Below are 25,942 nucleotides of genomic sequence, written 5' to 3'. Positions count from 1 at the left end.
TACCAAAGAAATGGCATGTCTGAACTAGGGTAACTGTCACCAGATCATACTAATACAACCCTTAATCCCCTATTCATGATACTGAAAATGCCAGCTAATTTAAGTTTCTGCAACCTCTGAATAGGAGGAAAAGGGAGGGAGGGGAAAACGTACCGAACATCTGAAAATATATACCTGCAACAGCAGGAACAGAAAAGTCTGATAAAGACTTTATGTGTGATATTTAGTCAAGTACAACTCTTCGCTGCATGTTTTATTGTCATTTACGTTCTCCCTGACCACATGAAGAAAGCTGCTTCTGACACGCCACAAAAGCAAGGCTTCTGGGAGCATTTTGTTCTTTCTCTTCAAATCCTCCGATGCATTCATTTCCTTGACCTCTCTCCTAATATAAAACTACAGCTCACTCCATAAATGATCATCTTTGTCAGAACAACTTCCACTCAGACAGCAGCTAATCCACTACAGCTAATGGTTTCTGTCAGGAAGGAAGCAAATGAAATGATGCCATCATTATACTACATGGAATAATCTACGTATCTTACGTGGACCTCCTCTTTCATGAAATACCAGTGAGATGTACCAGACCCATATAAAACCTAGCTCCCTCAGTCCTAACATGTGAATGCGGTTCCATTTAGCAAATGCATTTTTTTTTATATCCCTGGAGACTGTGGGTGTTCGCTGGGGTGGATATTCACCCTTCTGTAGGCTGGGAAACAACTGCATGGAAAGACTGCTCCATTGCTCTTGGTCCTTCACACTATTTACATGGTTGTTACCATCTTTTAACTCACCTACCTGCCTTATATAAAGAGGAGTCTTTGTGTTTCAGGACACAAGATCGCCTGAAGATGACCATCTAAAACCGCAAAAGTAATTAACAAAAACAATACTATATTTTTAGCTCCCTTATACTTTCTGTGCAATATTCACCAGCAGATTAAGGCCATTTAGAGGGAAGGATGGAGTAGAATCACACAGAATCAGGGCATTTCATCATGCAAAGGCAGGAGCAATGACAGAGAAAGGGTGCCAATGGGGAAAAGGTCAGACCTCCATATGTCTCTACCCATGGGTTCCTGTTGAGGGACCACATCTCTGAGAAGTAGACAACCAAACGCAGTAACAACAGATGCCACAACACGAAGTTTGTAACACTTCAGGAAAGTGTGAAAGGAATGACAGTTGGCTGCCTTTCTCAAATCTTTGGCAGAAGCCTTTCTCCTCACCCAGAAGGCAGCCAAGGCTGTGGCACCTTTTCCTCACACTTTCACTGTATTCAGAGGTCCTACCAATCTTACTCCACTCTTGTGAGACCCCACCTGGAATATCGCATCCAGCTCTGGGGACCCCAGCGTCAGAAGTACATGGACCTGTTGAAGCAGGTCCAGAGGAGGGCCACAAAGATGATGAGAGGGCTGGAGCACCTCTTGTATGAAGACACGCTGAGAGAGTTGGGGCTGTTCAGCCTGGAGAAGAGAATGCTCCGGGGAGACCTTACAGCAGCCTTCCAGTATCTGAAGGGGGCCTACAGGAAAGATGGGGAGGGACTCTTTTTCAGGGAGTACAGCAGTAAGAGAAGAGGTAATGGTTTTAAACTGAAAGAGGGTAGATTTAGATTAGATACGAGAAAGAAATTCTTTCCTCTGAAGGTAAAGAATACCTCACTACCTCTGAAGGTAGTGAGGCACTGGAACAGGTTGCCCAGAGAGGTTGTGGATGCCCCACTCCTGGAGGTGTTCAAGGCCAGGTTGGATGGGGCTTAGAGCAACCTGATCTAGGCCCTGGTGGCCCTGCCCGTGCAAGGGGAGTTGGAACTAGATGGTCTTTAAGGTCCCTTCCAATGCAAACCACTCTATGATTCTATGGGTTTGGGGTATTTTTAGTCAACTTTAGTCAAACTTCCTCAGATTACAGAGGCTGGGTTTCTTATGGACCCTCCTCTGTGACAAAGACAGCAAAATGTACTAGGGATCAAGATAAGACCATACATTTGTTTTAACTGTTAAGGAACACAAAAACATGGAGGTCTTTCTGCCTCTTTTGGGAAGTGAACCAAAGTAGGACTTTTGCCCATCGGTAAGGGGATGTTTTCTCCTGGAAGACTTTCTGTTCAGGTTGAAGAGCTCCTGCAAATGTCATTTTGAGAAAGAAATGTTAAAATGACCTATGAAACTCCACAGAAGGGGGACACATTGCTTTTGAAACACCACCAGTGGAGATTTGAGGACTGCAGATTTAATATCAGGAGCTAATATATTCTTCTTAACAAAGACCTGGAACCACCTACAACAGCTACCAGAGTACTTAAAAAAGAGACTAAACTAGGTTTTTAATTAATGTCCACAGAAAATACTTGTAGAGCCTATGTCTTTTTTCCTTCACCATATTACTGACGGCCCAGATCAAGTTAGCATCTTATTTATGAGAAGCCTTCTTGTTCTTTGGAGAGTCCAATGCATTACACACAATCAGAAATAACCTCTTTTTAGTAGGAAACCTTTTGGGGATTGGCATATAAAAAGGCTGCTTGGAGAACTGAATCAGGTTCCAAGGAAGAAGACTTGAGGATACAGAAGAGCTCCACCAAAGGAAACCTACGTTGAGTTTTTGTCGTCTCTTTCCAGCTGACAGGACTGGTAGGCTGGTAGAAAGCTGCTACATTTACCCTTTTATTTGAAGGTTTTGAAAACGGAAGGGGCCCTATAGAAAAGCCTCTCGGGCAAAGATTCCCTGTTGTCCATTCTAACTTTCCTTAAGTTTTTCAGACTCATTTTACTTTTTGCTTCTCTCCTCTGAAAAGGACCTTTTTTCCTCTCTTGATAAAACTGCTTAGTGACTGAGAACTATTTCTGAGAACACCAAAATATGCATTTGGTCTATCAGAAATGCAAACTTGACCAAACAGTACATAAAGACTATAATATAGAAATTCTGTTTACACTGATAGGATCCAGAAGGTATAAGCACACTTGTGAAACAATTTGTATTTACTAAACAGTAATGAATTTAACAACCATTCCTTTCAAGAAGTTTCTGTTTTTTTCTGAAAAGAGAATTTTGTATTATATTTTATCACCTATAGACTAGTGCAAAGACATGACTCAGTATTTCAGATGACAAATGGCAAAAGGCAAACCTGGTAAACTTGAAAAACTGGGAAGTGGAAGTAAAACACCCTTAAACAAAAAGACAGCAGGTGATTCTTTCAGTAGCTAGCCTTTAAGGTAGTTCAGAAATTATTCTATACAAAATGGTAGCCATTGAGTTTATTTGATGTACTTTTAAATTTCACAGAACAACACCCACTGTTTTAGAAAAATTAAAACCTATCTTTGTGTCTGATATGTCTGTCTTTAGGAGTTAAATATATCCACTTCAGTACATTTGGGAATTGCTGAAAAGGAGCCTGTAGACATCCATGGATAGGAGGCTCTACCTGATAGGAGACTGTCAGAAACATTCAGAGAGTAAAAAGGTAATTTCTTCTCTCCAGGGCTTTCCCACCTACATAATTAACAGTCCCTTGGCAGTCAAGGCAGAATGCTTCCAAAAAGCTTGGAGTCAATTTTAGTCTTTGTTTTTGAAAGCAAAGGCACAGCATGCAGAACCTTCAAAATTGCTCTAAATTTCAGATTTTCACAACGATAGCTACTGCAGACATATAGGATGAATTTGTGTCTAGGTAAAAATGCTTTAAACTTATTTTTCTGATTCTACCATCTCACTTGTCCTGCCTAGAGAATGTAGCAGGCACAATCAAATGTTAGGTTGTTATTGGCTGAAGATCTCTTTTCTTCAAGATCTTCTCAATGGGGGATTAGTAAACTATCTACATAAAATACTTTGAGGAGCATGGAGTTTTTCTGTTGTTGAGAAAACATCCTCTTTCTTTTAGAGATTCGACAGAGAGAAATGTAAAGTATTTACAAGCCAGTTGCTCACTGGCAGAAAGGTTCATGGTTAGACAATCAAATGGGCAAAGGCTGTTCTTTGACAAAACTATATGGCTGACGGACTAGGAAATTCATATGAGCTCTTTAGACCTCATAAAACTTCAGGAGTGCAAGGGAGGGCTGCAGAAAGGACCCAAATGAATGGTGAATCAAGAATAACATTGTTGGTAAAGCTCACTATTACTCTTTCTCTGTCACAGGAAAGTCAGCTAGATGGAAAACAACATAAAACTAGGAAACTCTTAAATACTGTTACTGATAGGCGGTAGGAAATAATGAGGAAAGAATGAGAAAAGTGGAAAGACTAAGAGTGAAATTCAGTCTCTTTATGGCCAGCTGCCAACTGCTTTAGAGATGCCATAAATAAAATATACCTAGCCGTATCTCCGAGACCTTGAAGAGATTTTTTTTTTCTTCTTTCCAAGCAAAACTCGGCATACAACCAATACCCCTCAAAGAAACAAACAAAAATGCTAACACATTTATTATGTATTCAATATTCCACTGAAAATAGTTTGAAAAACTGAAGGAGAAGAGCAGTATATCTTTATTGCTCTCCAAACTGAAACCAACAGCTGTCCTCACAGAAGGAAGATTAGTGTTATTTATGTGCCTCACTCAGACTCAACGGTATTCTTGGATCTCAATATGCTGTACTATGTTTATAACACTGCTTTCCCTCATAAGACAGCTTTAAAAGATTACATTACAGAAAAGCAAAGGTTACTGGAGAAGTGTCCTTCGAAATCATGAGATATTTACTAGCTAGGTATTGGTATAAAAAATTAAAGCATAAGCCAAGCACTGGGATAACTTTCCAGCAAAGAGTACCTGCACACTCTCCTCCTTTTTCCTTCAGCTGTATAGACTCAACAGTTGGTCTCTTCATTACTAGCCGTCCACAAGAGAGTTGTTCTCTGTTCCATATTTGGTTCCCATGAGCCCTTGATTAATAGCTGTCTGCTATAATTTATATATAGCCCTGGTTTAGCCAGCACAATTTCCTTTTTACTGCCATTTTTAAATATTTCACTCACGCTGTTCAACTAATTTTAAATTTAAAAAAAATAGAGGTGACACACTGTGTCCCAATTTCCTAGGAAAACCCTGTGTGAAAAGTAAAAAACAACCAAATCAATTATGAACTATACTGCTTCTAGAAACTCTGAACAATAGAGCTAAGAGGACCACAAGAAGTTGTCCAGTCCACCTCCTCCATGTCTGAAGCATTATCAGCATCTATCCTGAAAAATGTTTGCATAGGTTTTCCTCTAACAGAAGACTCCACAAGCTGCTAGACAACCTACTCCACAGCCTCATTATCCTTGCTGTTAGAAATGCCTTTCTAATGTCTCACTTGAATCCCTCTTGCCACTACTTAGGATCATTATTTCCTGTCCTTTCTGCCACAGCCAGAAAGAACAGACCAACCTGTGATAAACAAGATCTCATCTGTCTTAATACTCTCTCCAACCAAAAAAAAAAAAAGACATCAAACCAAAAAACCCAAAGAACAAACAAACAAATTCCTAAATCAATTAATTTATTTCAGTATTGTGACATGGCATTGGAATAGGCTACCCAGGGAGGTGGTTGAGTCACCATCCCTGGATGTGTTTAAGAGCCGTTTAGATGTGGTCTTGGGGGATATGGTATAGGGGAGAACTTTGTAGAGTAGGGTAGATGGTTGGACTCGATGATCCCAAGGGTCTCTTCCAACCTAGACGATTCTATGATTCTATGATTCTATGTTTTCTAACCTATGCTGTGAGGTTATTTGCTAACCTATGTGACCTTATTCAGTCAAGATTTGAGTTTAAATAGAGCTGGGGGCAAAATGGAAACTTATTAAATCCTGTGATTAGGAACGTAATGCTATTTACTAGTCAATTTCCACCAAACCTGTATTTCTTGCATAAATGCACCGTGGCTGACACGGACTTTCTGTCATAAACACCGTATACTACAGCAGCAGCTAAGCATTACGTATTTTTCAGAAAGTATTTCAAGGAATGGGTGTGGAAGGTAGATTTTTTTAAGGACCAAAGAGGAAAGACTGTTCCACTGCTTTTTTGCACTGCTTATAATACAAACCTCTTGTGAGGTCTTCTAAAACAACAATTCAGCAAAAAGTGAATGCTGAAGCCACTGAGTCAGCCCCTATAAGCCTGTTTTTTTTTCAAAAAGGCAGCTTTCAATGAATCCATTTTAAATGTTTCTCACCCCCCCTCCTCAGTTATTCTTACATAAAAACTTTCCCTCCCAACGCTTTCTCTTTGGAAATTCGGTAACCATAGTTTCTGTGTCCTGCTGAGACTTGATATGTAGAGCTGTATTCTACCTGCTATTAAGCTGCTGATAGCAGTGTTTCTGTTGCAATTTATGAGAAATGTCAGTTGAAGGCAGAGAGTATTGTACACACTATATTTTCCCAGCTGGATACCTCCATGAACAGGAAGCAAAAACATGAATACACAGGCACCATACGTTTTGGGGGAGGGGAGGAAAGAGACTGCAGGGAAAAAAAGGCTGCAGGTTAGATGTGATGTTGGGTGGTCTGAAGCCAGTAGAAAATGAACAAGTGAATGGGAAGATACTTCTAATATTATTAGAAAACACCAGAAGTTCTTAATGCAGTCCTTGGTGCTACATCACCAATACAAAGACCCCTCTGCAGACTCCTCAGATGCCTCTTTTCCTTACATAAATAAACTGAATTGTTGGATTTTGAAAACTGTCAGATTCATCTGTTTCTCTTACCCAGGCCTGCAAATTCTTATTTAATGTTTAGCACAAAGGCATTTTGATCCTGAATGCAGTTTATCCACTTCAGTGGTAATTATACCTGAGGGTCTTGTGGGGTTTTTTTCTCCTCCCCACAGTAGAATGAAAACCAAGTCACCAAGCTCAGGAAATATAAACGTGTCTCATCATGCTCTTCAATAGCAGTTTGCTTACTTCCATGATATCAATATCATATAGTCATACATTTGTTTGTGAAAGTATTTTAGGCGTTCCTGGATAACAATGATAGCAGTTTTCATGTTTCTTCATCACATTGACAGCTAATGGTAACAGTCTTTACAAGAGAGACACTGAAGTCCAATTCAGCAAGGACTGAATAGGAATTAAAGCAAAATGTTGGTTTCTGTCTCCTAAAAACACCATGGGACCATAACTCTTTCTACACCAGAAAGTATTGAAGATTACTGTAGAAAGTATTCACCAAAGATTACTACTCTTTAAGCGCTGCCTCCCTGGAGATCAGGGTTTCGTGGCCATGACCTTCTCTCCAGACAGTACTGTATGGAACTGAAAGTTTGCAGGCAAATAGTTTAACAAACCCCATAACTTCTGTCTACTTCACAGTACAGACTATACAGAAATGTTCACCTGCCAGTGAGGAACTACTCCAGCTGTAAAAGTCACCAGTAAAGAAGAGGCAGATTATTACAGCAGCAAAATCATTCATTATGGAGCATGTTGCTCAAATAGCATATGTGCCTTCCCAAAAGTTATCAACTCCTGTCACTAGTAACTAGCTTCCAAATTTGCAATTAATCTTTGTCACTCCTCAAATCAACTCCTCCATTAGAAGCATAGAACTGAAAATAATGAAAATCCCAAACCTACTAAAGTTAAAATACTCAGTCAAACTGAGGATAGAGCCAATTACCATTTAAATAACAACATGAAACTCTTTGAAGGAAAGGCCTTTTGATCTTAAATATTCAAATGCTGAACAGTGAGAATCCGAGTTCTTTAAATTTCCAGGGAAAAAGCTACAAAAAAAGAACTATGACCCAGGCTGTCAGTCATGTGCTTAAATCCCTAGCATTTTTTACTGTTAAATGTAGTTCTCTTGGCGTGTAATTAGTGGCAATGTCATCATCAATACCACAGTTAATAAATGCTTAAGTAACTCTTTTCTCGCAGGTCGTTCTGGTGTGGAGGTGCAGGGAATAGCAAGAAGTGAAGGGGAGATAGACCAAGGCTGAAATGTGAGTTGTATTTTTCATCTTTCCCCCTGTGGAACATTAAATTTAAGATTTCCAAATCAGCTCACACTTAGTTGTTAATACAGATTTTGCAGATTTGAATGCCTTGTTAATTTCAAATACAAAATAGTGTAAGGTCAAATGGCATTAAAAGTTTCATTTGGGTAGAATTATGAACCCTGTGCCTTTTGAGTGGCAAAGGCAAACAATAAAACTGTACTGACCTGCAGTTCAAATTTCTGTCATTTTTTAATCCTTTCTCTGGAGAGCTGTGAGGGAATGATGCTTTGAAAAGCGCTTTAGCCTTTGACAGCCTATGGAGTATGCTGATGTCACACTTCCTAATTGACACAACACAGGGTCTGCACGACACATTGCTACAACATTTGTTTTACAAGTGCACATTTCACAGGAAACCAATGATTAATTTCCCAAAGACTTACAGGCATACATTTCCAAAATGGGAAAAATAAAACTGTTACATATCCACACAAATCAAAATTTACAGAATTGTGGCAGCCAGCCAGCAAAACTACTCCAGGTCTGCTTTCCCATCTGCTTAGCCTGTTAACTGAAAGAAAATAAAATCAAGTTGCTCCTTCTGCAACTAATTCTCAGAAGAACTCCCTAAAAAACAACTTCCATGACACAATTTTAATAATGCAGAATGCCTTATGACAATCAATCAACATCCTAGCACTGTGCAATGTAGACACAATAGCTTCAGAAATGGGTATCGAGACAAGAACAGTTGCCTTCTCCACCAGCACTGAAAAGCCACTGTTCCAAGCCACTATTGCTGATCACAAAACGGACCTCTGTCAACCCTTTTAGCAAACTAAGACCTCCAGCAGATAAACTTGGCCACATCTTGGTGTAGAGGGTGATGCTACCCCCACACATATATCTGCCCCAGCCCTTTGCTGGAGGCTACAGCCCTTCGAGCAGGGAGGGTAGTAACAAATGTCAGATCTTTGGTCACCTGCACTCACAGCGTTAATGTAAATGAAACTAGAGCTGGCTTATGCAGGCTTGTGAACTTGCTGGTGCTGGGAAGCGCACACAATCCCTGCTCTTGCCTCTGCTAAATGGGAGGTAACCCACACAGATCAACTGGCTGAGCAGCTGAGGTCAATAATGCCTTCAGCTATTTGTCTGCTGGAGCCCTGACAAGCGATTCTCAGTTTATGCCAGTGTAACGTGTCAAAACTACTACTTTTTCTTTTAATCTATAAATTAAAAACCTGTAGTGAAGATTTGCACAGCTTTTGTGTGTCTACCATTGCAATGGTATACAGCAATTACTATACTACAGGTTTCTACTTCACAGATGAAAAAATAATTTGACTAGGAGCACTTTCAACAGCTGCCCATAAATCAGCCCACTCTCAAGAGTTCAACTCAAGAGTTATTGTGTCTATTGTGCATCTTAAGGTTCAAAGAAAGATTATTCATGCATTCATTCATAGCCAAGAATGTATCCCAGCAATGAAATTTACCCTTCAAAGCTGACCCAAGCTTAACCACTGGATTGACTAAATAATTTAATTGCTCAATGATATGCTATATCCCTTCTCTGAAAATTGTATTTTTGGTGAATTGAGCTAGGTTTATACCAGTGGTATGTTAATGGCACATATTCCAAAAGCATAAGCAGCTGCTGCCCACAAACATTGCCAAACTGAGTAATAGGAATGCAAACAAATCTCCTGGTGCACAGTTAGGTTTTTTTAAAGTATTTAAAAATTGTAGGGTTACAAAATTACTTTTGTGGAAGAAAGAGGCAGAAAATAGATGAAAGCAAAGCTGTTATTTACAGAGAGCCCCTAATAACTGAGTAACGTTGCCAATGTAAGAACATTAATTCTGTCACCTCCTTTTCATACCCAACAATTTATTTCCCTTTCTGTGCAAAAGGGTTTCTGTGAGTAGATGTAATCATGAAAAGAACAGCGAGTGTTCTCCTCACATACTAGAATGTCAGAAAAGTCCCAGAGTAACTTCTCCTTGCCTGTCAGGAGAAGCTATCCGGTGCAGCTAATTCAGTCAACATTCCAGCCTTTCCTAGCTACACTAAACCGATGCAGCTAGACTGAAGATTAAGGAGAAGGGAAACAATTACATTGTGTGTTACTGCCAAGGATGCAAAGACTCTAAATCTCCTTGAAGCTGAAAACAAATTAGCAGCTTTGCCTGCATCAAGCTGTCTGTCCAAATGGAGGTTTCTTTTCACAACGGCATTACTGACTGTGCTCCTTGAAGATAACGCTTTGGGGATACAAAAACATTTTCTCTAAGTTATTTCCTGCCACTTGCTTGTCTAGACCAACAGAACTGTTTGTAACCCAATCACGGCCCACCGCCTTAAAGCAAAACCAAGCACAGATTTACTCCCGCCCCTCAAGAGTCCCTCCTCCCCCATTATTTTTTACTAATTCCATATGCCGCTTGTGTGGGCAGAATCAAGATAAGAAGAAACGGCGTTAGCCTTCGGGTTCATATTTCATAAAAACGCATCACCACTTGGTAAATGCAAACTTGTGTGTCACCTTTAATCTTTACCTGCAGGAGACATTGCCTGCCAGTTCTTGTGGAAGAACCTCCAGACTGAATATCACAGAATGATTTGGGTTGAAAGGGACCTTAAAGATCATCTAGTTCCAACCCCCCTGCCATGGGCAGGGGCACCTCCCATTAGACAAGGTTGCTCAAAGCCCCATCCAGCCTGGTCTTGAACACTTCCAGAGATGGGGCACCCACCACTTCTCTGGGCAACCTGTTCCAGGGTCTCACTACCCTCACAGTAAAGAATTTCTTCCTAATATCGAATCTAAATCTACCCTCTTTCAGTTTGAAACCATCACCAGGCTGGAAGGAAATGTTGTGGGTTCAGTGAGTGCCTCCACCCCCACACGCTGCGGTGATGTCTTGACCTCCCAACAGCACTTGTAAGGACAACTTCACTGCCGCCTGTTCTCTCCCCACCAGAACTACGTTTGGGCCCTTTCCCAGCTAAATCCGTTTCTAAAAAAGCCTGACTAGCCAGTTCAGTGTGAAAAAAGCTATTACGTCATGATGTTTCAAACCCAAGGTCTTTCACTCCTATCTTAAGTAGCCCTCCACTCCGGAAGTGGGGCCTAGCTGGGGTTTGCAAAAAATTGGTGAAGTTGAAAAGGCTCAGAAACTGGCTACTGTCAAAGCACTAAACTATACTGCTGTTTATGAGTCACACAGGCCTGACATGCTTAGAAAGACTGAATTCTTAATTTTTATACACCTACCCAGGAAAACCTTTTTCTTTCCTTTACACAACAATGGAAAAATGAAAGGCTTTTTCAAGTGTGTGCAGACAGTTCTGAGAAGTCATCTTTTCTTTCAGAATTCAACAAAAATTATCTAACTTTCATTATGTAATGAACATTAGTAGCTTCCACTGGCCTTAGTTCAGGTTGTATCGCTTCTAAATACAGGTCTCAAGCTGGGAATTGTTGCAACTCAGGAACAATTCTTTCTATTTGTTTTAATTGCTCAGGCTTGTAACCAGTGACACTTCTTATTCTGAAGCTAAATGAAGTCTACCAATAGTCAGCAGTTCTTCTGAACGAAACTGGCTTGGATGCTGACAAACTTGTACTGGCTCCACCGCCACCCATAGTGGTATGAACAAAATTTCTCAAGAAGTAAATATTAACTTATGCAAAAATTTCTCAGAAACCACAGAACCTACAGTCATAACTTTCAAGACTTTAATAATAAAATTGTAGAGAATAACCTAAGAAGTAAGCTTTTTTTTAAAAAAAATCTGTAACACACATTAGAAGTTGTACTCTGATAAAAGTTGACGCGAGCTTATCTCTTCTCTAAGCAAAACAGCTCCTTTAGTGAAACCTGAGACTCTTCTTTCTGTTTCTAAAATCTCCCAACCAGGGGGGGTCACATAGCCTCAGGCTTTAAAAGGTCCACATAAGCCAGCTCTATATGAATGCAAGGTTAAGAAGTACAGGTTCAGCCACTGAAGGGGAAAGTAAACAGGCAGTAAAACGTAATTACTTGTTTCAACCTACTTAAATGCAGAAGTTTTAAGTGACTGGGGTAAAAAACCCATGTCTAGATTAATTGAAGATTGATCTTGAACTGCCCCCGCTGAAACCAATTCTCCTCAATACTTGTCGTCAGTGTTAGGGACCAGCTACAAAATTGCCATCTATTGACAACTAACTTCAGTTCCATTTCATTAATGGAGGTCTTTATACTATTGGGTACATCACTAGAGAAAAAGCAAATGGCCTGATCTCTTCCTTAATGCTCATATAAAAACAACAACAAAAAAACTTAAACAAAACAAAATCACTTAAATATACTAAAATATCACCCCAAGCAAAGCCCTAAAAGCTTCCTTATTAAAAAATAAGTGACATCTATTAAAACAAAAGAAAAAAGTAGGAGAAAAGAAGGCTTTTCTTAAATATTTTTTATTCTGATTAAATCTTTAACAAGGGTAGTAAATTCTGCCTTTAAAAATTAATTCTATGGCCTTTTATTTCCACAGCTATATCCCCTTAAAAATTCTTTGATATTTAAATTTGAAGCTAGTAAATACAACCAGTGTTAATTTGCATGGACATGTAAGTGTTTCAGCTTTAGTTGATACTCCTTCAAAAAAAAAAAAAACAAACCAACACAAAACTCAAAAAACAGAATTAAAGCAAAATGCTCTAATAATGGCCTTTTGGTTTTTATCCCAGATTTTTTTGGGTCCCTCTCCCCGCCCCCTCCTCCAATCTTCTGGCATTTGGGGATATAATATTGTTGAACCTCAATTGTGGTTTCCATTGCAACACTAACTTTAATAAAACTAGACCTAGTTTTTCAGTCTAAATGAAGATAGCTATTTCCCTTGAGCTTTTCTTTTTTTGATATTCTTTGTTTTCACCCTCAACCTCTACCTTTCCTGTCTCCCTGTTTCAGAACAAAAATAAAAGCTGTAATCTTTTAGTAACCCTGAAAGCCAAAGACATCTTTATTGGTCAAAATTTTTAAATTGAGGCTTTCCTTCTGATTTTTGGATTGCCTTTGGTCACGAAGAGTTCCAGACTAGTAGCTAGTTTCTACCACATCAGTAGTTACTGGGAAGAATTATGAATATGCCCTCAGGGTGACAAAATGTAAGTTTCCACCAATTCTAAAAAATTAAAAGCTGGATGTTAGGCCAGCCACTGATCTTATACAGGCAAGTTACTCCCAATGCCAAAAGCAGCTTTTTGCCACATAGTCTGAAACACAGCAAAAAAAGATTATTTTATTAAATTGATATTAATCTGTATTAGTAAAAACATACAGTCCAGCAAACAAGACCACTACAGAAGACCAGCAATACTCAGGAGTGTAACACAACTGGAAGACTACAGCTTGTCCTAACTAGTTAAACTACGTACAAAATTAGAGTGACTGTGAGAACATCTTTAAAGAAGTGGTTTCATCCCTGAACCACACCAGTTAAAGATACCGTTTTAGTTGTGCTTTCATTTCTTACTCCAGTGGTATTTATTTAGTAAAAAAACACTTGCACGCATACACACTTTCTTCATTAGCAGACATCTCTCCCCCCTGCTATCTACAAATCCAAACACCACATGTTGCAAGTATTTTGTACTGGAACAGTCTCACTTCTAAGCAATCTGCTACTACTGAGATTTTGCTTTTGAGCAGTAAATGCTCAAAACTGTTGCTGTTCTTAAAGCAACTCCTCAGTGTTCATAACCTCACTGCTTGAGCAGGCTCAGTTTCACATTCAAATAGCTCCAAGCAAATGTTTCCAATCTCAATTATCCTCCTTCCTTTTTCTATGCACCCTCCCTGCCCCCATATGCTTGTTTGTAAAAGGGATAATTTTCTATGTATGTACAAGCAGCGCAGGGAGTCTTCCTCTGTAGCAGTCTGGCAATATACAGCTTTTTATGTAAGCACTGTCTGGAATTTGTTAAGTTTTTTCATGCTCTGCTTTGGGTTATACCAAGAGAGTTGCACCCAGTTTTCTCACTGAGCTGTAAACTGTGGCTTTTGCCAGCTCCCTTTAGATAAGCTGGCCACTACTACCCTGGCTAAATAAGACACTTTCAATATTTTTGGTCAGCTATTGCAACTGTGCTGCGGCTACGCTCTGCTTAGCATTACGTCTGTATCCATAAGAGTGAAGCAACACGACAAGCACTAGGCAGTAAACAAATCACTCATCCCTCTGGGCAATAGACATGTTCAGCCTCTCTAAACAAAGTTGTAGGACTAGCACTAGTTGGACCCTGCAGTGTGTATATGTTCAAGGAGAAACACTGACATTTAAATATCAAATTTAACATTTAACAGCATCTTTAGACAAATTTCCTAAGTGCTTTTCCTCCAAGGGTGGTCTGCGGTCTTCAAAAATCTCCTGAAGCAGTGGTGTTTGGAAGGAATGGAAAGGGTGATGAACTAGCTTGACTTCTCTGCTGCACTAAGAAAGCCTAGAAATTAGCAGGGGCTTTGTCTTCACCTCATTTTTTTTCTCTCTTTTTTTTTTTCTGTTACACATCTTCACTAATCTGTGATGCTTTCCATCACCTAGACAAACAGCTTTAAACTTAAATTACTGTTTAAATGAATGACTAATTGAGTATTTCTGGGAAAAAAAAAAAAAAAAAAAAAAGTGTGCTTTGTAAAAGAATCAGAATTAAACTCAAGGAGGTCAAAATATCTCCCATTTGACATATAGCTCTGCCAGCAGGGAACATCCATAACTTATTTTGCATTTCTCCTTCACTGAGAAGGTTTATACTGACATGATTTACCTGCTGTTTGCTGTGAACAAAGAGCCTGCAAAGCTCTGGTTATCATAGCCCAGCTCATTCATGAAAACTCATTAAAGCCACATGAACTCAACATTTGGTTCCTAAGAGCCAGTCCCAACGGTTTAAAATCATTCTGAGGGGCTTCTGTGGATACATGGGTGTTTGGCTCTAAAATTACTAATTGCTTCATTTATTTTAGATGGAAACTGTATCATAGACTACACCTAGTTGTCAATGGGGAAATTGAAGGTTGTGTGTGACAATGGCTTACAAGGAATGGCTGAGGAAACTGGGGTTGTTTAGCCTAGAGAAAAGCAGGCCGAGGGGAGACCTTGTCATTCTCTGCTACCTGAAAGGAAGTTGTAGAGAGGTGGGCATCAGTCACTTCTCCCAAGTAGCAAGTGACAGGACAAGCGGAAATCCCCCCAAGTTTCACAAGGGGAGATTTAGATTGGATATTGGGAAAAATTTCTTCACCAAAAGGGTTCTCAATCACTGGAACAGGCTGCTCAGGGAAGTGGTTGAGTCACCATCGCTGGAGGTATTTGCAAGACATGTAGACATAGCACTTAGGGACATGATTTAGTGGTGGACTTGGTAGTGCTAGGTTTATGGTTGGACTCGATCTTAAAGGTCTTTTCCAATCTAAACGATTCTATGATTCAGTCAAAAACAGTTCCGTTTTTGGCTCTCTCAGTACAAACATGTTGTGTTATAGCAATAAATGATATAAAAAATTAGCACCACACTGGCTTTGACCAAGCAGCCCATCCAGCCCACTCCTTGCCTCTAACACTGTCCAGCACCGTATGCTTCAAACAAATGTACAATAAACACTGCAGAAGCCATTTACAGGACAATGTCAAAATTTATGTCCCTGAACAAGCACATACACTGATAAGGTCAGGCAAACTGCTGAGATGACCAGAAAGGCCCCTCAGGCCCAACACACCTCAGCATACCTACAGCTAAATCCCTCTCACAGTTCAAATCCTGTAACGTTAAACTCTTAAACCTTTTCTTAGATACTCTGTGTACATTCCAAAGCACAATCTCCAAAACTCCTTTCATAAAGTAGGTAGAGCTTCCAAAAACCACAAACGTTTTTACGTAAGCCTGTGGCTTCCCGTTGTGAGATATAGTCCATTTTAATTTTGCTATGAGTTTCTACATAACACGTACTAGGTGTCAAGACTCCAAGTGCCGTAGAGAATACAATCAGACAGTTGAGGTCTATAAAAAAAATCACCTATCTCAGGCTTCCTTAAATGCATTGATATACTGCATGTGATATCACAGATAGTAGGAAGAGGAAAAATTAAACATAACATCTCAAAATATAAACACGTGTATAAGCTTTTTCTGAACATATGACATTTTGATACTGGCTGACATTCATACTGATCAGCAGATGACTCACATAGCAGTAGAAAATATTTTAGGTGTTCTGTTAATGTAGCTAGCCAAAAAACCTATCTTCTCCACAAGCCGCTTCTCTGTAACATGCACATAACAAAGACAGATTTTTAAGCAATATCTTTATGCTTCTCTCCTATAAAAATACCCCCTTGTCTTTCAGTTCTGAACTGAATATGGTGGTTGACCACTGCTTCCTGTATCCAGAAAGTCAATGGCCTACATCACACAGAAAGGACATAATATAAATGTACACAGTCTGAAAGCTTACCTGTTTTTAACAACTGTATCACTTGGTTTAATAAAGGATATTAACTCACTCTATAAACCTTGCCTGAGGTCAAGACAACACTGTGATTTAATAATGTTTATCTGAATTTCTATGAATTATTGTAATGTTCCTTGATAAAACAGATTTTTTTAAAATGTCTAATTTCTGCATTTGTTTACTTACATATTTAGCACGACTTTCAACATTACGAGTCTCATTGTTTTATTGTGCCTTTGTACTTGTGAAAGTAGGAAAATGTGGTTGTTAAACCACAAAAATTGCTAAGGGGAATCAGAGGCCGTCAGACTACTTCTCATTCTTCTAATTCTGTTTCTATAGACACATACACACCCTTACTTATACACACATGTACAAACACATACATAACCAAAGACATTTAAAACAGACTGTTCTTTTAAAATAGTTTTTGCAAAACTAACACCACACAGTAAGGCAGGGAGGAATCCACGTCAGCTCTGTGCAACAGATATGTTTTCAAAACAACATCTAGTTGCAAACGCGGCAGGCTGGGAAACCCATACATAAGTACCAGCATACCTCTTTGTCATCTAAGCGTTCTCCTTTCTATGGAAAATTTCTGCAAAATAGCATCAGAACTAATGCTAAGATAAATTTGGAATACCCTGGAGATGATCCCATCAGATTTCTGAGATCCAGCAGATTCCTATTTTTTACATTTGACAACTAGTCTCAAGTTATAAAAAAACAACAAGCCAACCCTGACAAGAGGACACTTTGGAAAACACAACTCATCTCCCCATTATTTGTTACTGAACAACAACAGCAAGTTGTATCCAAGCTGCACAAGGAGGAAGAATGGGAGTGCAGCAAGGCAAGAGCTCCAACGCCTCGTGTAGACAGCTTGTTCTGCACACAAAGGCAGCAAGGTGACGGATGGCTATCTCCTACACAGTTTTCAAGCAAACAACACATCGTCAGAACTAGTATTTCCCACATCTAAAGGCAGACTCTACTACTAGATGCAGAACCAAAAACAGGACATGACCCAGGGCAACTGCGTGTGAGAAACTAAACAAAAAAGCAAGCTCTAAGCAATTTAGAAAGTTGGTTGGCAGTTTCCTTTTTTTCTGGGTCATTTTTATTTCCTCCAGGCAGAAAGAAACAATTACTGCTCTCTTCAAAACTGTTTTCCCAGAAGATAATTGCACGATTTAGCAAGTACTTGATTCTAGATAAACCTTATTTCTCAGTATAGAAATACAGACTTTTAGCAGCTGCTTCCTAGAGTATCAGAAGAACCAATGAACTAAACCAACCGAACAAAAAAATACACTCCTGTAACACTACCAAACTGCTTTTTGTGAAGGACTTTTACTGTTACTGGGTAGTAGTAGTTTCTGGTGTCAAATATCCACATCAGCTGCCAACTTTCAGGTTGACTTGCCCATAACCATTTCTCAATCCACTACTACAGGGTAGCCTCAACCAGTTCCTTCAATATTCTTTTCTACAGCCTTTAACACCACTTTGGCCACATTATCAGGTCAGATCCAAACAAGGTGTCATTATGCAGATGAAAATGCCTACTGCCTACATACATAGAAATTAAACACTACACAACTTATTAGCGCAACTGAGAAATGCCCACGTGATAACCAGCAGTCTCAGTCAATTATATGGGTAACCAGCTATGGCTAGTTACAAAGCCCTGTAATAAAATGTGACAGACTTCAGATGCCAGCTTCCCTCTACACATCTTAAGAATAAAACACTCTGGAAAAAAACAGTCTGATTTATTAAATCTGCTGATCAAGTCAACTGAATAGATTGGCATGGAATAAATGAAAAGAGCTGTAGTAACAACGCTGCCTTTGATCTGCCACAGTTTTGTTTGAAATCCAATGCTGCTTCCCCCCTCCCTCTCCTTGGAGTGATTATCTTAAAAATATGAGTAATAAAACCAAACATTATCCTTTTTCTGACCTTGAAGAACAAATGCAACAGAATGTGACAACTTGTTTAACATTCCTAAAAGAAAGCCGGTTATTTCAGATACTGAAAACCTTCAAAACATGAATTCTCATGACTTCTCCTCTATAAAGCATATATTACATTTAGTAACGAGTTCTACATAAACTATCTGATTTCATCTTTCTCTACTGACTCTACTATTTTTATTATAATAACTGTGATCACCACATCCTTTCTGTATTTGCATTCCCACAGCTAGTTGGTGGAGCATATGAAGGCTGCTCAGCTGCACATTTGGTTCATAGTTCCCATATGCCAGAGTATGCAGACATCTATGCTAATCTCCTCACAACTCATCTTACAGAGTGGCTAAATCAGATACAAAATAATTCAAATATCTCAAAGCACAAGCCAAGGGCAGAAATTTTCATACCTTAGTTTCTTAGAATTGTTTTATGTTAAAAAGCTATCGGATTTATAGATAGCTAGATAGATGTCAGTTTGCATGTGTGTTTTTATTAGGTTTTGGAAAGCAGTGAAGGGAGGAATATGAAAGAAACATATGGGCATCACAAAAGAAATCTGTATTTCAGTTGGTCATTATGAACATCAAGATGGTTTTAGATGTCACCAATTACAAAGATTTCAGTTAGAGTATTCTGGATTTACACCAATTTAGGAAAGGTCATGTTCTGGCCTAATTAAAGTCAAAATCATAGCTGAAGAAAATGAGTATCTGATAATCTTCCTTCTGTTAAAGATAAATAGAAGACCCATCTGCACCCTGTTTTCTAAAATTTGGCAGAAATGGCTTCATGCAAACTGCTATATAGCTGCTTTCATGAACATGTCAGAAAATTTGAAAACAGCTAAATATATACATATATATGTGTGCCCCAAACATCAAAACTTAATTAAAATGCAAAAATGATCATTAGGAACTCATTTTTCATAATACACTGTTGATTGTGAACACTAGGAAAAGCAGAATAAAATTTATGTTATTTTCTTCAGTCAGCAGGGTCTGAAACAGTAAAACACAAAGAGCACAGTACAAGCCATACAATACGAAATCATATCAATTATCTTCAGTCTCTTAATCTACATTTTCTAGAGTATTTTAGAATCCCATTTTATCTATTATTGTAGTCACTCAGCTGTAGTGTCACCAAACAGTATTTGTAAAGCTGAAAACAGGCACATTCAAAACCCTTTCACTCAAACATGTCGTCATTGAACTCTTGAGTTGTTTCAGAAAATTGCTTTAGACAAAATGGGAAAAGGCTAAAGGAGTTAGTTTCTATTAACTAACAAGAGTTTTTAAACCAGTAGAGTGCTGAGAAACTGGTAAATGGAATGTCATCCTGACCAGAATGCACTTTTTTAAATACTTCATTTCTGGTGCCAAACCTTTAACAAGGCAGGCTTCTTAAATTCAGTGGGGGTCAGAAGTTTAGTTTATTCAGCAAGAATAACACTATTAACAGCTACTGCTCTTTCATGTCAACACAGTTAACGCCCACACATTCCAACTCTGGTTAATACAGGCCAGTCAAGGAAGATTGGAGCTGCTAAGGGCAGTCATCTCTGCAGGGATATTTTAAAACAGAATTTATACTGTGCTTTAAAAACAATCTAAAAGGATCAATCTACCTTATGAATCTGCTGTAGACATACACAGAGAGAAAGATGGATGGATGAAAGCATATAAAAGCAAGTAAATCTGACTCTCTCTATTGATTTTTGAGAGGACAGTGTAGAGCACTTTGGTGAGGTCTTATATATCACTGCAAAGGACCAAATGCCATTGTGCATATGTCTGAAGGATGTCAGGATTTATCATGAAGCAATGCACTGCTGTATGCTTTCATTATATCCTTTTGTAAATAATCTCGTTTTCGTTGTTGAGGGAGATAGATCTCTAAAAATTAAATAATCCTCAAAACAAACATAGGAACAATCACAGCAAGACTCTCAAGCAGCTATAACTGGAGAAATCCACTATTATTAAACAAAAAATGCAGTATTTTTAGCATTAACAGGAGAGAGCTGGTATTTTAATAATAAGCTTTTGAAAACCAAAATGGAAAAATCTGCATATCACAGCATAATCCTCTTCCTACTTACTTTGGTCTAAATCATAGCAAATCTACAGTTAGTATTCCCCAAAGCTCTCCAGCACTCCTACTTGGCAAAATGCCTTCAAAGAATATTAAAGAAATCACTCTGGTTTAGATAGCACTTCTTCACCAGATGGAACACTTCTCTTCAAGGAAGAATGCTTTTCTCTTAAAGCATGTTTCAAATAACCAAAATGCAAACAATAATCACATCAAATTGAATTTCTGCAGGGTCTCTGGGGCTCCTGTTTTTACGTAATGGTGGCATTTTTGATCACAGTGTCTAAATTCCAAAATATTCAGCTTTCTAAGTTTTCATCTAAACTATTCATATATCCACTCCCACCACATATGCCCCGCTCATGATGTATATTTAAATAGCACATTTATCTTATTCTATTAACTATTTCTTCATATGCTTTTCTCAATATAGCAACAGGAAACAGATCTATTGTTAACTGGGATTACATGGTAGGTCATTTGGAAAATACAGTTACTTAAATAATTTAAAAAATGCCATTTGTTTTTAAAAGAAAAACTCACTAGCTGAGCTACAAAGCTGTGACTGCCATTGTAAATAACGATGTCCCAACAGACTAGTTAGCACCCAGGCAGATACAGCAAAGTCTCCTCCTCGTTAACGTATCTCACAGACAAACCTAATGGAAAAAACAATTTACCTTCTTCAGTTTCATGCCACACAATTCCTTCCAAGTTCACGCTGGTCCCAGGCTCACAGGGTCCAAGGCATTCGGGTTCTGTTACTACTCCAACCTCGCAAGTATTTACACCCACTGAACGAGTCCGTACCAAAAGCTGCTCGACTGGTGCTGCAATATTGGATGAAGATGGGGAAAAGTAGGAAGGCAGAATCTGAGGTGTGATACTGCTGGATATCGGAGGTGGAGGTGCAGGCACTGTAAACAGGGGATCAACCTGAAAACAACAGACAAACTTACTATAATGGTGCTGTGAGATTTAAAAAAAAAAAAATTAAAATAAAAAAAAAAGGAAAGCCCAGTTTGCTGAGACTGCATACGTGTATGCAGGGATTTGGTGTATCACGGGTAATTTCAGTCTTATGAGTTTAATTTTTTTGACATCAGCCCAAATGCCGCACATGAAAAATAAAGTACAAAAGTATCTATCATGCTAAACAAGGCAAATTGCTACGTTTCCAGAAGACTATTCCCTGTTGTCATAGACTGCTAGTATGAAATAATAATATATTTTAAAAACAAGGACTAAGGCCACTATTTTCTTGGCATTGACAGAGACTAATTTATAGACGGAAATTAATTTTGCAAACTGGGAACTTCATTTTCTATTTAAAGAAAAACATTTATAAAGACAGTACAAGGACATATAAATGCCATTTTTTTCATGCGCATCATAGAGAAATTAGCACTTGAACAATTCTAATACCCATATGGCATCAAATATAATCTCTTGTCATCCAATCATTTAAAATACATTAGGATCACCCACCTAACAGCTTATAGATAACATTTACGTCTTTCTACTCGAAATAACAGATGAGGACTTTTACAAGAATCTATCCAAACCACCTAATTTCTCAGGGTTTCCAAAATGCATATTCGGAAGAATACAACTCGCCAGACAATCAGTCTGTACACAGACAATTCACAGACACAACATCTGTATCTGAACTGAAGAAGTTATCTTTCCCGTATGACTACCAATATACCCAGTAGCAGATTTTCTGTATACAGATTTGGCCTAAGGGTTCTCAGTATTCTACTGTAGCCAATAAGGTCCTTTGTCACATAAAAGATAGCTAAATGAGGATATGAGTGTGCCTACTCAAATAGCTAAACCACCTAAAATTCACGTTTATTTGGCCCACTGAATCATAGATACCACACCAAGAAATTATTCTGCAATGATTTTTTTTAAAATGGCTACTTTCTAGCTGCTTTCAAATAGATGATCAAATGTCTTTATGCTGTTTTTAATTTTGGACCCCATAAGAAGATTCAACAGAAAAGACATAATGACTCACTGTACATTGTCATCTAGGTTTCACTCAAATCTATCTTAACATAGATCAAAGTTAATTTTGTTTCTTTTGAAGCCAAGTTGGCAAATGGAGATACAAAGAGAATAAAGGACGAAGGAGTACTATCCTTGTAATATATATCCTTTTTATCACAGATCAGCTCACTTTTCATGGCCACTTTTCATAATGAGAAAATAAAATGGAAATCTGAAATTAAAAAGAACTTTTAAAAAATTGGCCTTTGTAACAATTATTTTGCTTTGAGTGTCATTCATACATACAAACTGAGAGCCAACACCTTTTAGTTGTGCACACAAGGCTTAAGCTTGCTAATTATTTAACAAAAATGCTTTGTATGATCTTTGTATAACCAGCCTGGATTCTGATCTCAATTACACTAGAACTAGGGAAGCAAGAGGAGGGACCTATAACCACATTCCTCATTTTGGGGGCATTCTTTTTATTCAGGACTAAAATAATCTTCAGGTTAGAGATAGGACAAAGTACAAAAAAACCAAATAAATCAAAGCAAAATTTAAATACTAAAGGCATCCATTAGGTGGCAAAAACCTGCTAATACCAGCAAAATTCTACTGAGTAAAGCAGAGCTCCTGTGGCATAAAACCAATGTAGTCAAGCAATAATATCTTTATTCTTCTCTTTATGCCACTGCAATTGCAGAGTTAAAGCACAGGCAAGAATGCTTTGCAGAGCAGACTTGAATGCACACAGGCAAGACAAATACCGACTGACCCCCGACAGCAGCTGTTACTTGCAATATCTAATAGCAAGCATAACATAAAACCATAACGGTGTATGCCTAGTACGGGAGGACACTGATTCCATGCTACACAGCCTCTGGCTGATGCCCAGTGGAGGCAAACAGTTGGATGGCAGAGAGCCCTGCTCCCTGGCACGGGCTGCGTGATGGGGCTCTGTCAATGAAAAGGGGTCGATTGGTACCCCAGGCACCATTTAGAGGAGTTCTTAACGTATCTTACTTCAAGCCAGAAGAGGATCAGGATCAGTAGCTGGCAGGTAAATGGAGCCCAGTGCTTAAGGAAAGCTAAGCCACATCCCTTTATAATACGAAGAAATGCTGCTGAATGGCCTGTTTGATAGTTTAGTTACATGGTGTTTTGTAAAGCTGTGCAAAATCTCCTACTACACATGCAACATCATTCTTCAGTAAAACATACTCATCACAAAGCCAGAGAAAAAACAAAATGTTTGCTATTATCATACTAAACTAGCCAATGTTTTAAATGAATGTAGACTAAATTGGCAGATGTGTCTTCCATTTTCCAAGTATTATAAACAGTGAGGGGAAGCTAAAGAAAGCACGGATCTGACAGTGTACCCTACTAAGTTCTTTGTTACAAATATTTGTACTCAGTTCTGGTTTATTTAGACCTGCTAATAAATATTCATGTTTTCCACTAGAAACACACAGGACAAGGCCAAAGGGTGTCTATTGCAGTAAAAACGGCTGTTGCTCTGTGAATTAGCACTAAGCTTTGGTTGAGAATTAAGCAGACATTTATTGCCCCTGAGGTTCATGTTTGTTGCACAAATATGACCTTACTCATAAGAAAAAAAAATATGCTGAGCTTAAATATTGCTCCAGTTTTCCATGTTTTAAAATTATCCCATCTTGTTTGATAATCATAACGTCAGCACAGCAAAGTGGTTGTTCTCAGCGATCGTTGTGGTGACACAATTGTTTTCATGAATTCTCCAAAGGGCACTGATGTAAGCTATTAGAAGCAAAGAGAGAGGCAGGAAGGCTGCCATCTCCAGTGGAAAAAAGGCACATAAGACTAACATCTGGTGGTGGCAGTCTGTCAAACTGAGGAAAGTTAATGTCAAGAACAGATGCTCTGCAGTTTCTCACTGTTATTTTTGCATGATTATTCCCAGGTGTTGGCGCATACTGAGCAGTAGCCTTGCTGTTTACCACACGAGAGATTCCAATACGAGAATTAAAATCTAAATCTAAGGTTATTTACATAGATGCTCTCTTCATACACATAATCAAAGGGCTCCAAAAAAGACAGAAATATTCAAGCAATATTTTCTTCATTCACCTAATTCCAAGAGCTTTTGAGAGCTGATTAGTGACAAAGGCTACAAAACTGGAGTGTTATTGATGGCAGCTTTCCACTGCCAAGTGTTTGATTGTATCAGAGAGCTATGGCTCTCAGTAGTAGAAAGCTCACAGAAAATGAAGAATGCCTGCCAAGCAATGTAGTCAGTGCTCCATGGAGCTCTCCCCTATCTGAACACGACCAAAAAATAAATATTTTCATGGCTGCATAACATTAGTCAGTATGAGGAGGAGGGTATGGAACAGAGAGGAATATCACCCTAACTAGAAATGGGGAAGACTTCCTAATAAGCAGGGTTCTCCTTCAGTTATTCAGGCATTTTACATGCTGAAATTAAGTTCTGCTCATCAAAACTCATCTCCCTGATGCAGTCTGGAATTACGTCTGAAATTTTGTGTCCTTTTGTCCTTTGTCCACAATTTCCTGGAAACCAGGAGGGTTTCCAGTGGTAATGATGAGCTCACAGAAGAAGGTTTGAGGGGACTTCCCAGATCAGAGAGTACCCAACATCATACTATTGCAATCAGTCATGCCATATTCCCACTCCTGCAGGAACAGGAGAATTTTAAGTCTTTATGGCACAGAGTCTCTCATGTACTCCTGTGGAAAACTCACCTGGATGAAAGAAGAGCAAGATACCAGAAACACCTATGGCCCCATCTGACATGGTACTAATCTGAGAGAAGCAGATTTACAGTAGTAGCAAAATAAAGTCACTTTTCATAGAGATTTAAACAGATAACTTTTGATCATATTATCAAGTGGAAGTATTCTGTATCTATGTATTTTGGTCATTTAAAATTTCAGAGGGTGTGTATCTTAAGTGAGAAATGTTTCTGTCATAAATCAAAAAATGCAAACTAAAAAATAGCTGCCATGCAGCCAGGCCACGTGATGTGACACATAAAATGTGCTACCGCATATATAACTATGAACGTATACATAGTTCCACCTCATTAATGAAGGTATATCTTTGAAGATATATCTCTGTGATGACATAGTCTACCAACCTAAGACCAAACAGAGCCATACACTACTGCAGTGTCACCCACCAGGTGATTTTGAAATGTACATGCTGAAAGCCATTTAATCCATCTACCAATATACAGCATGGAGAAAGGCAGAGGAGCAGGTTTAAGGCTCAGGCTAAACCCTTACAAGGAAGTACTGCTTTTTAAATTGAGAAAAAAATCTACTGTAAGCATTCCCAGTGCGAATGTCTGCACTAGAAGAAAGAATGTGAAAAAAAAGATCAGAATCATATTATGGGATA

At 38.7% G+C, this 25,942-nt stretch overlaps 1 protein-coding gene across 1 annotated transcript in view; it reads right to left on the bottom strand.

Annotated features, from left to right (window-relative positions):
- Window positions 1-25,942, bottom strand: part of ZNF608 (zinc finger protein 608) — an 86,806-nt gene that overhangs the window by 24,135 nt on the left and 36,729 nt on the right. Inside the window, exon 2 of the mRNA XM_074166131.1 lies at window positions 21,222-21,477. Coding sequence (XP_074022232.1) covers window positions 21,222-21,477 — 256 coding nt within the window. The remainder of the gene's footprint in view (window positions 1-21,221; window positions 21,478-25,942) is intronic.

The sequence above is a fragment of the Numenius arquata genome, chromosome Z (genome assembly GCF_964106895.1).
Source record: "Numenius arquata chromosome Z, bNumArq3.hap1.1, whole genome shotgun sequence".
In the NCBI taxonomy this organism is placed as follows: Eukaryota; Metazoa; Chordata; class Aves; order Charadriiformes; family Scolopacidae; genus Numenius; species Numenius arquata.
Note: the sequence above shows the minus strand (reverse complement) of the source record. Positions and strands in the feature narration are given on the sequence as shown.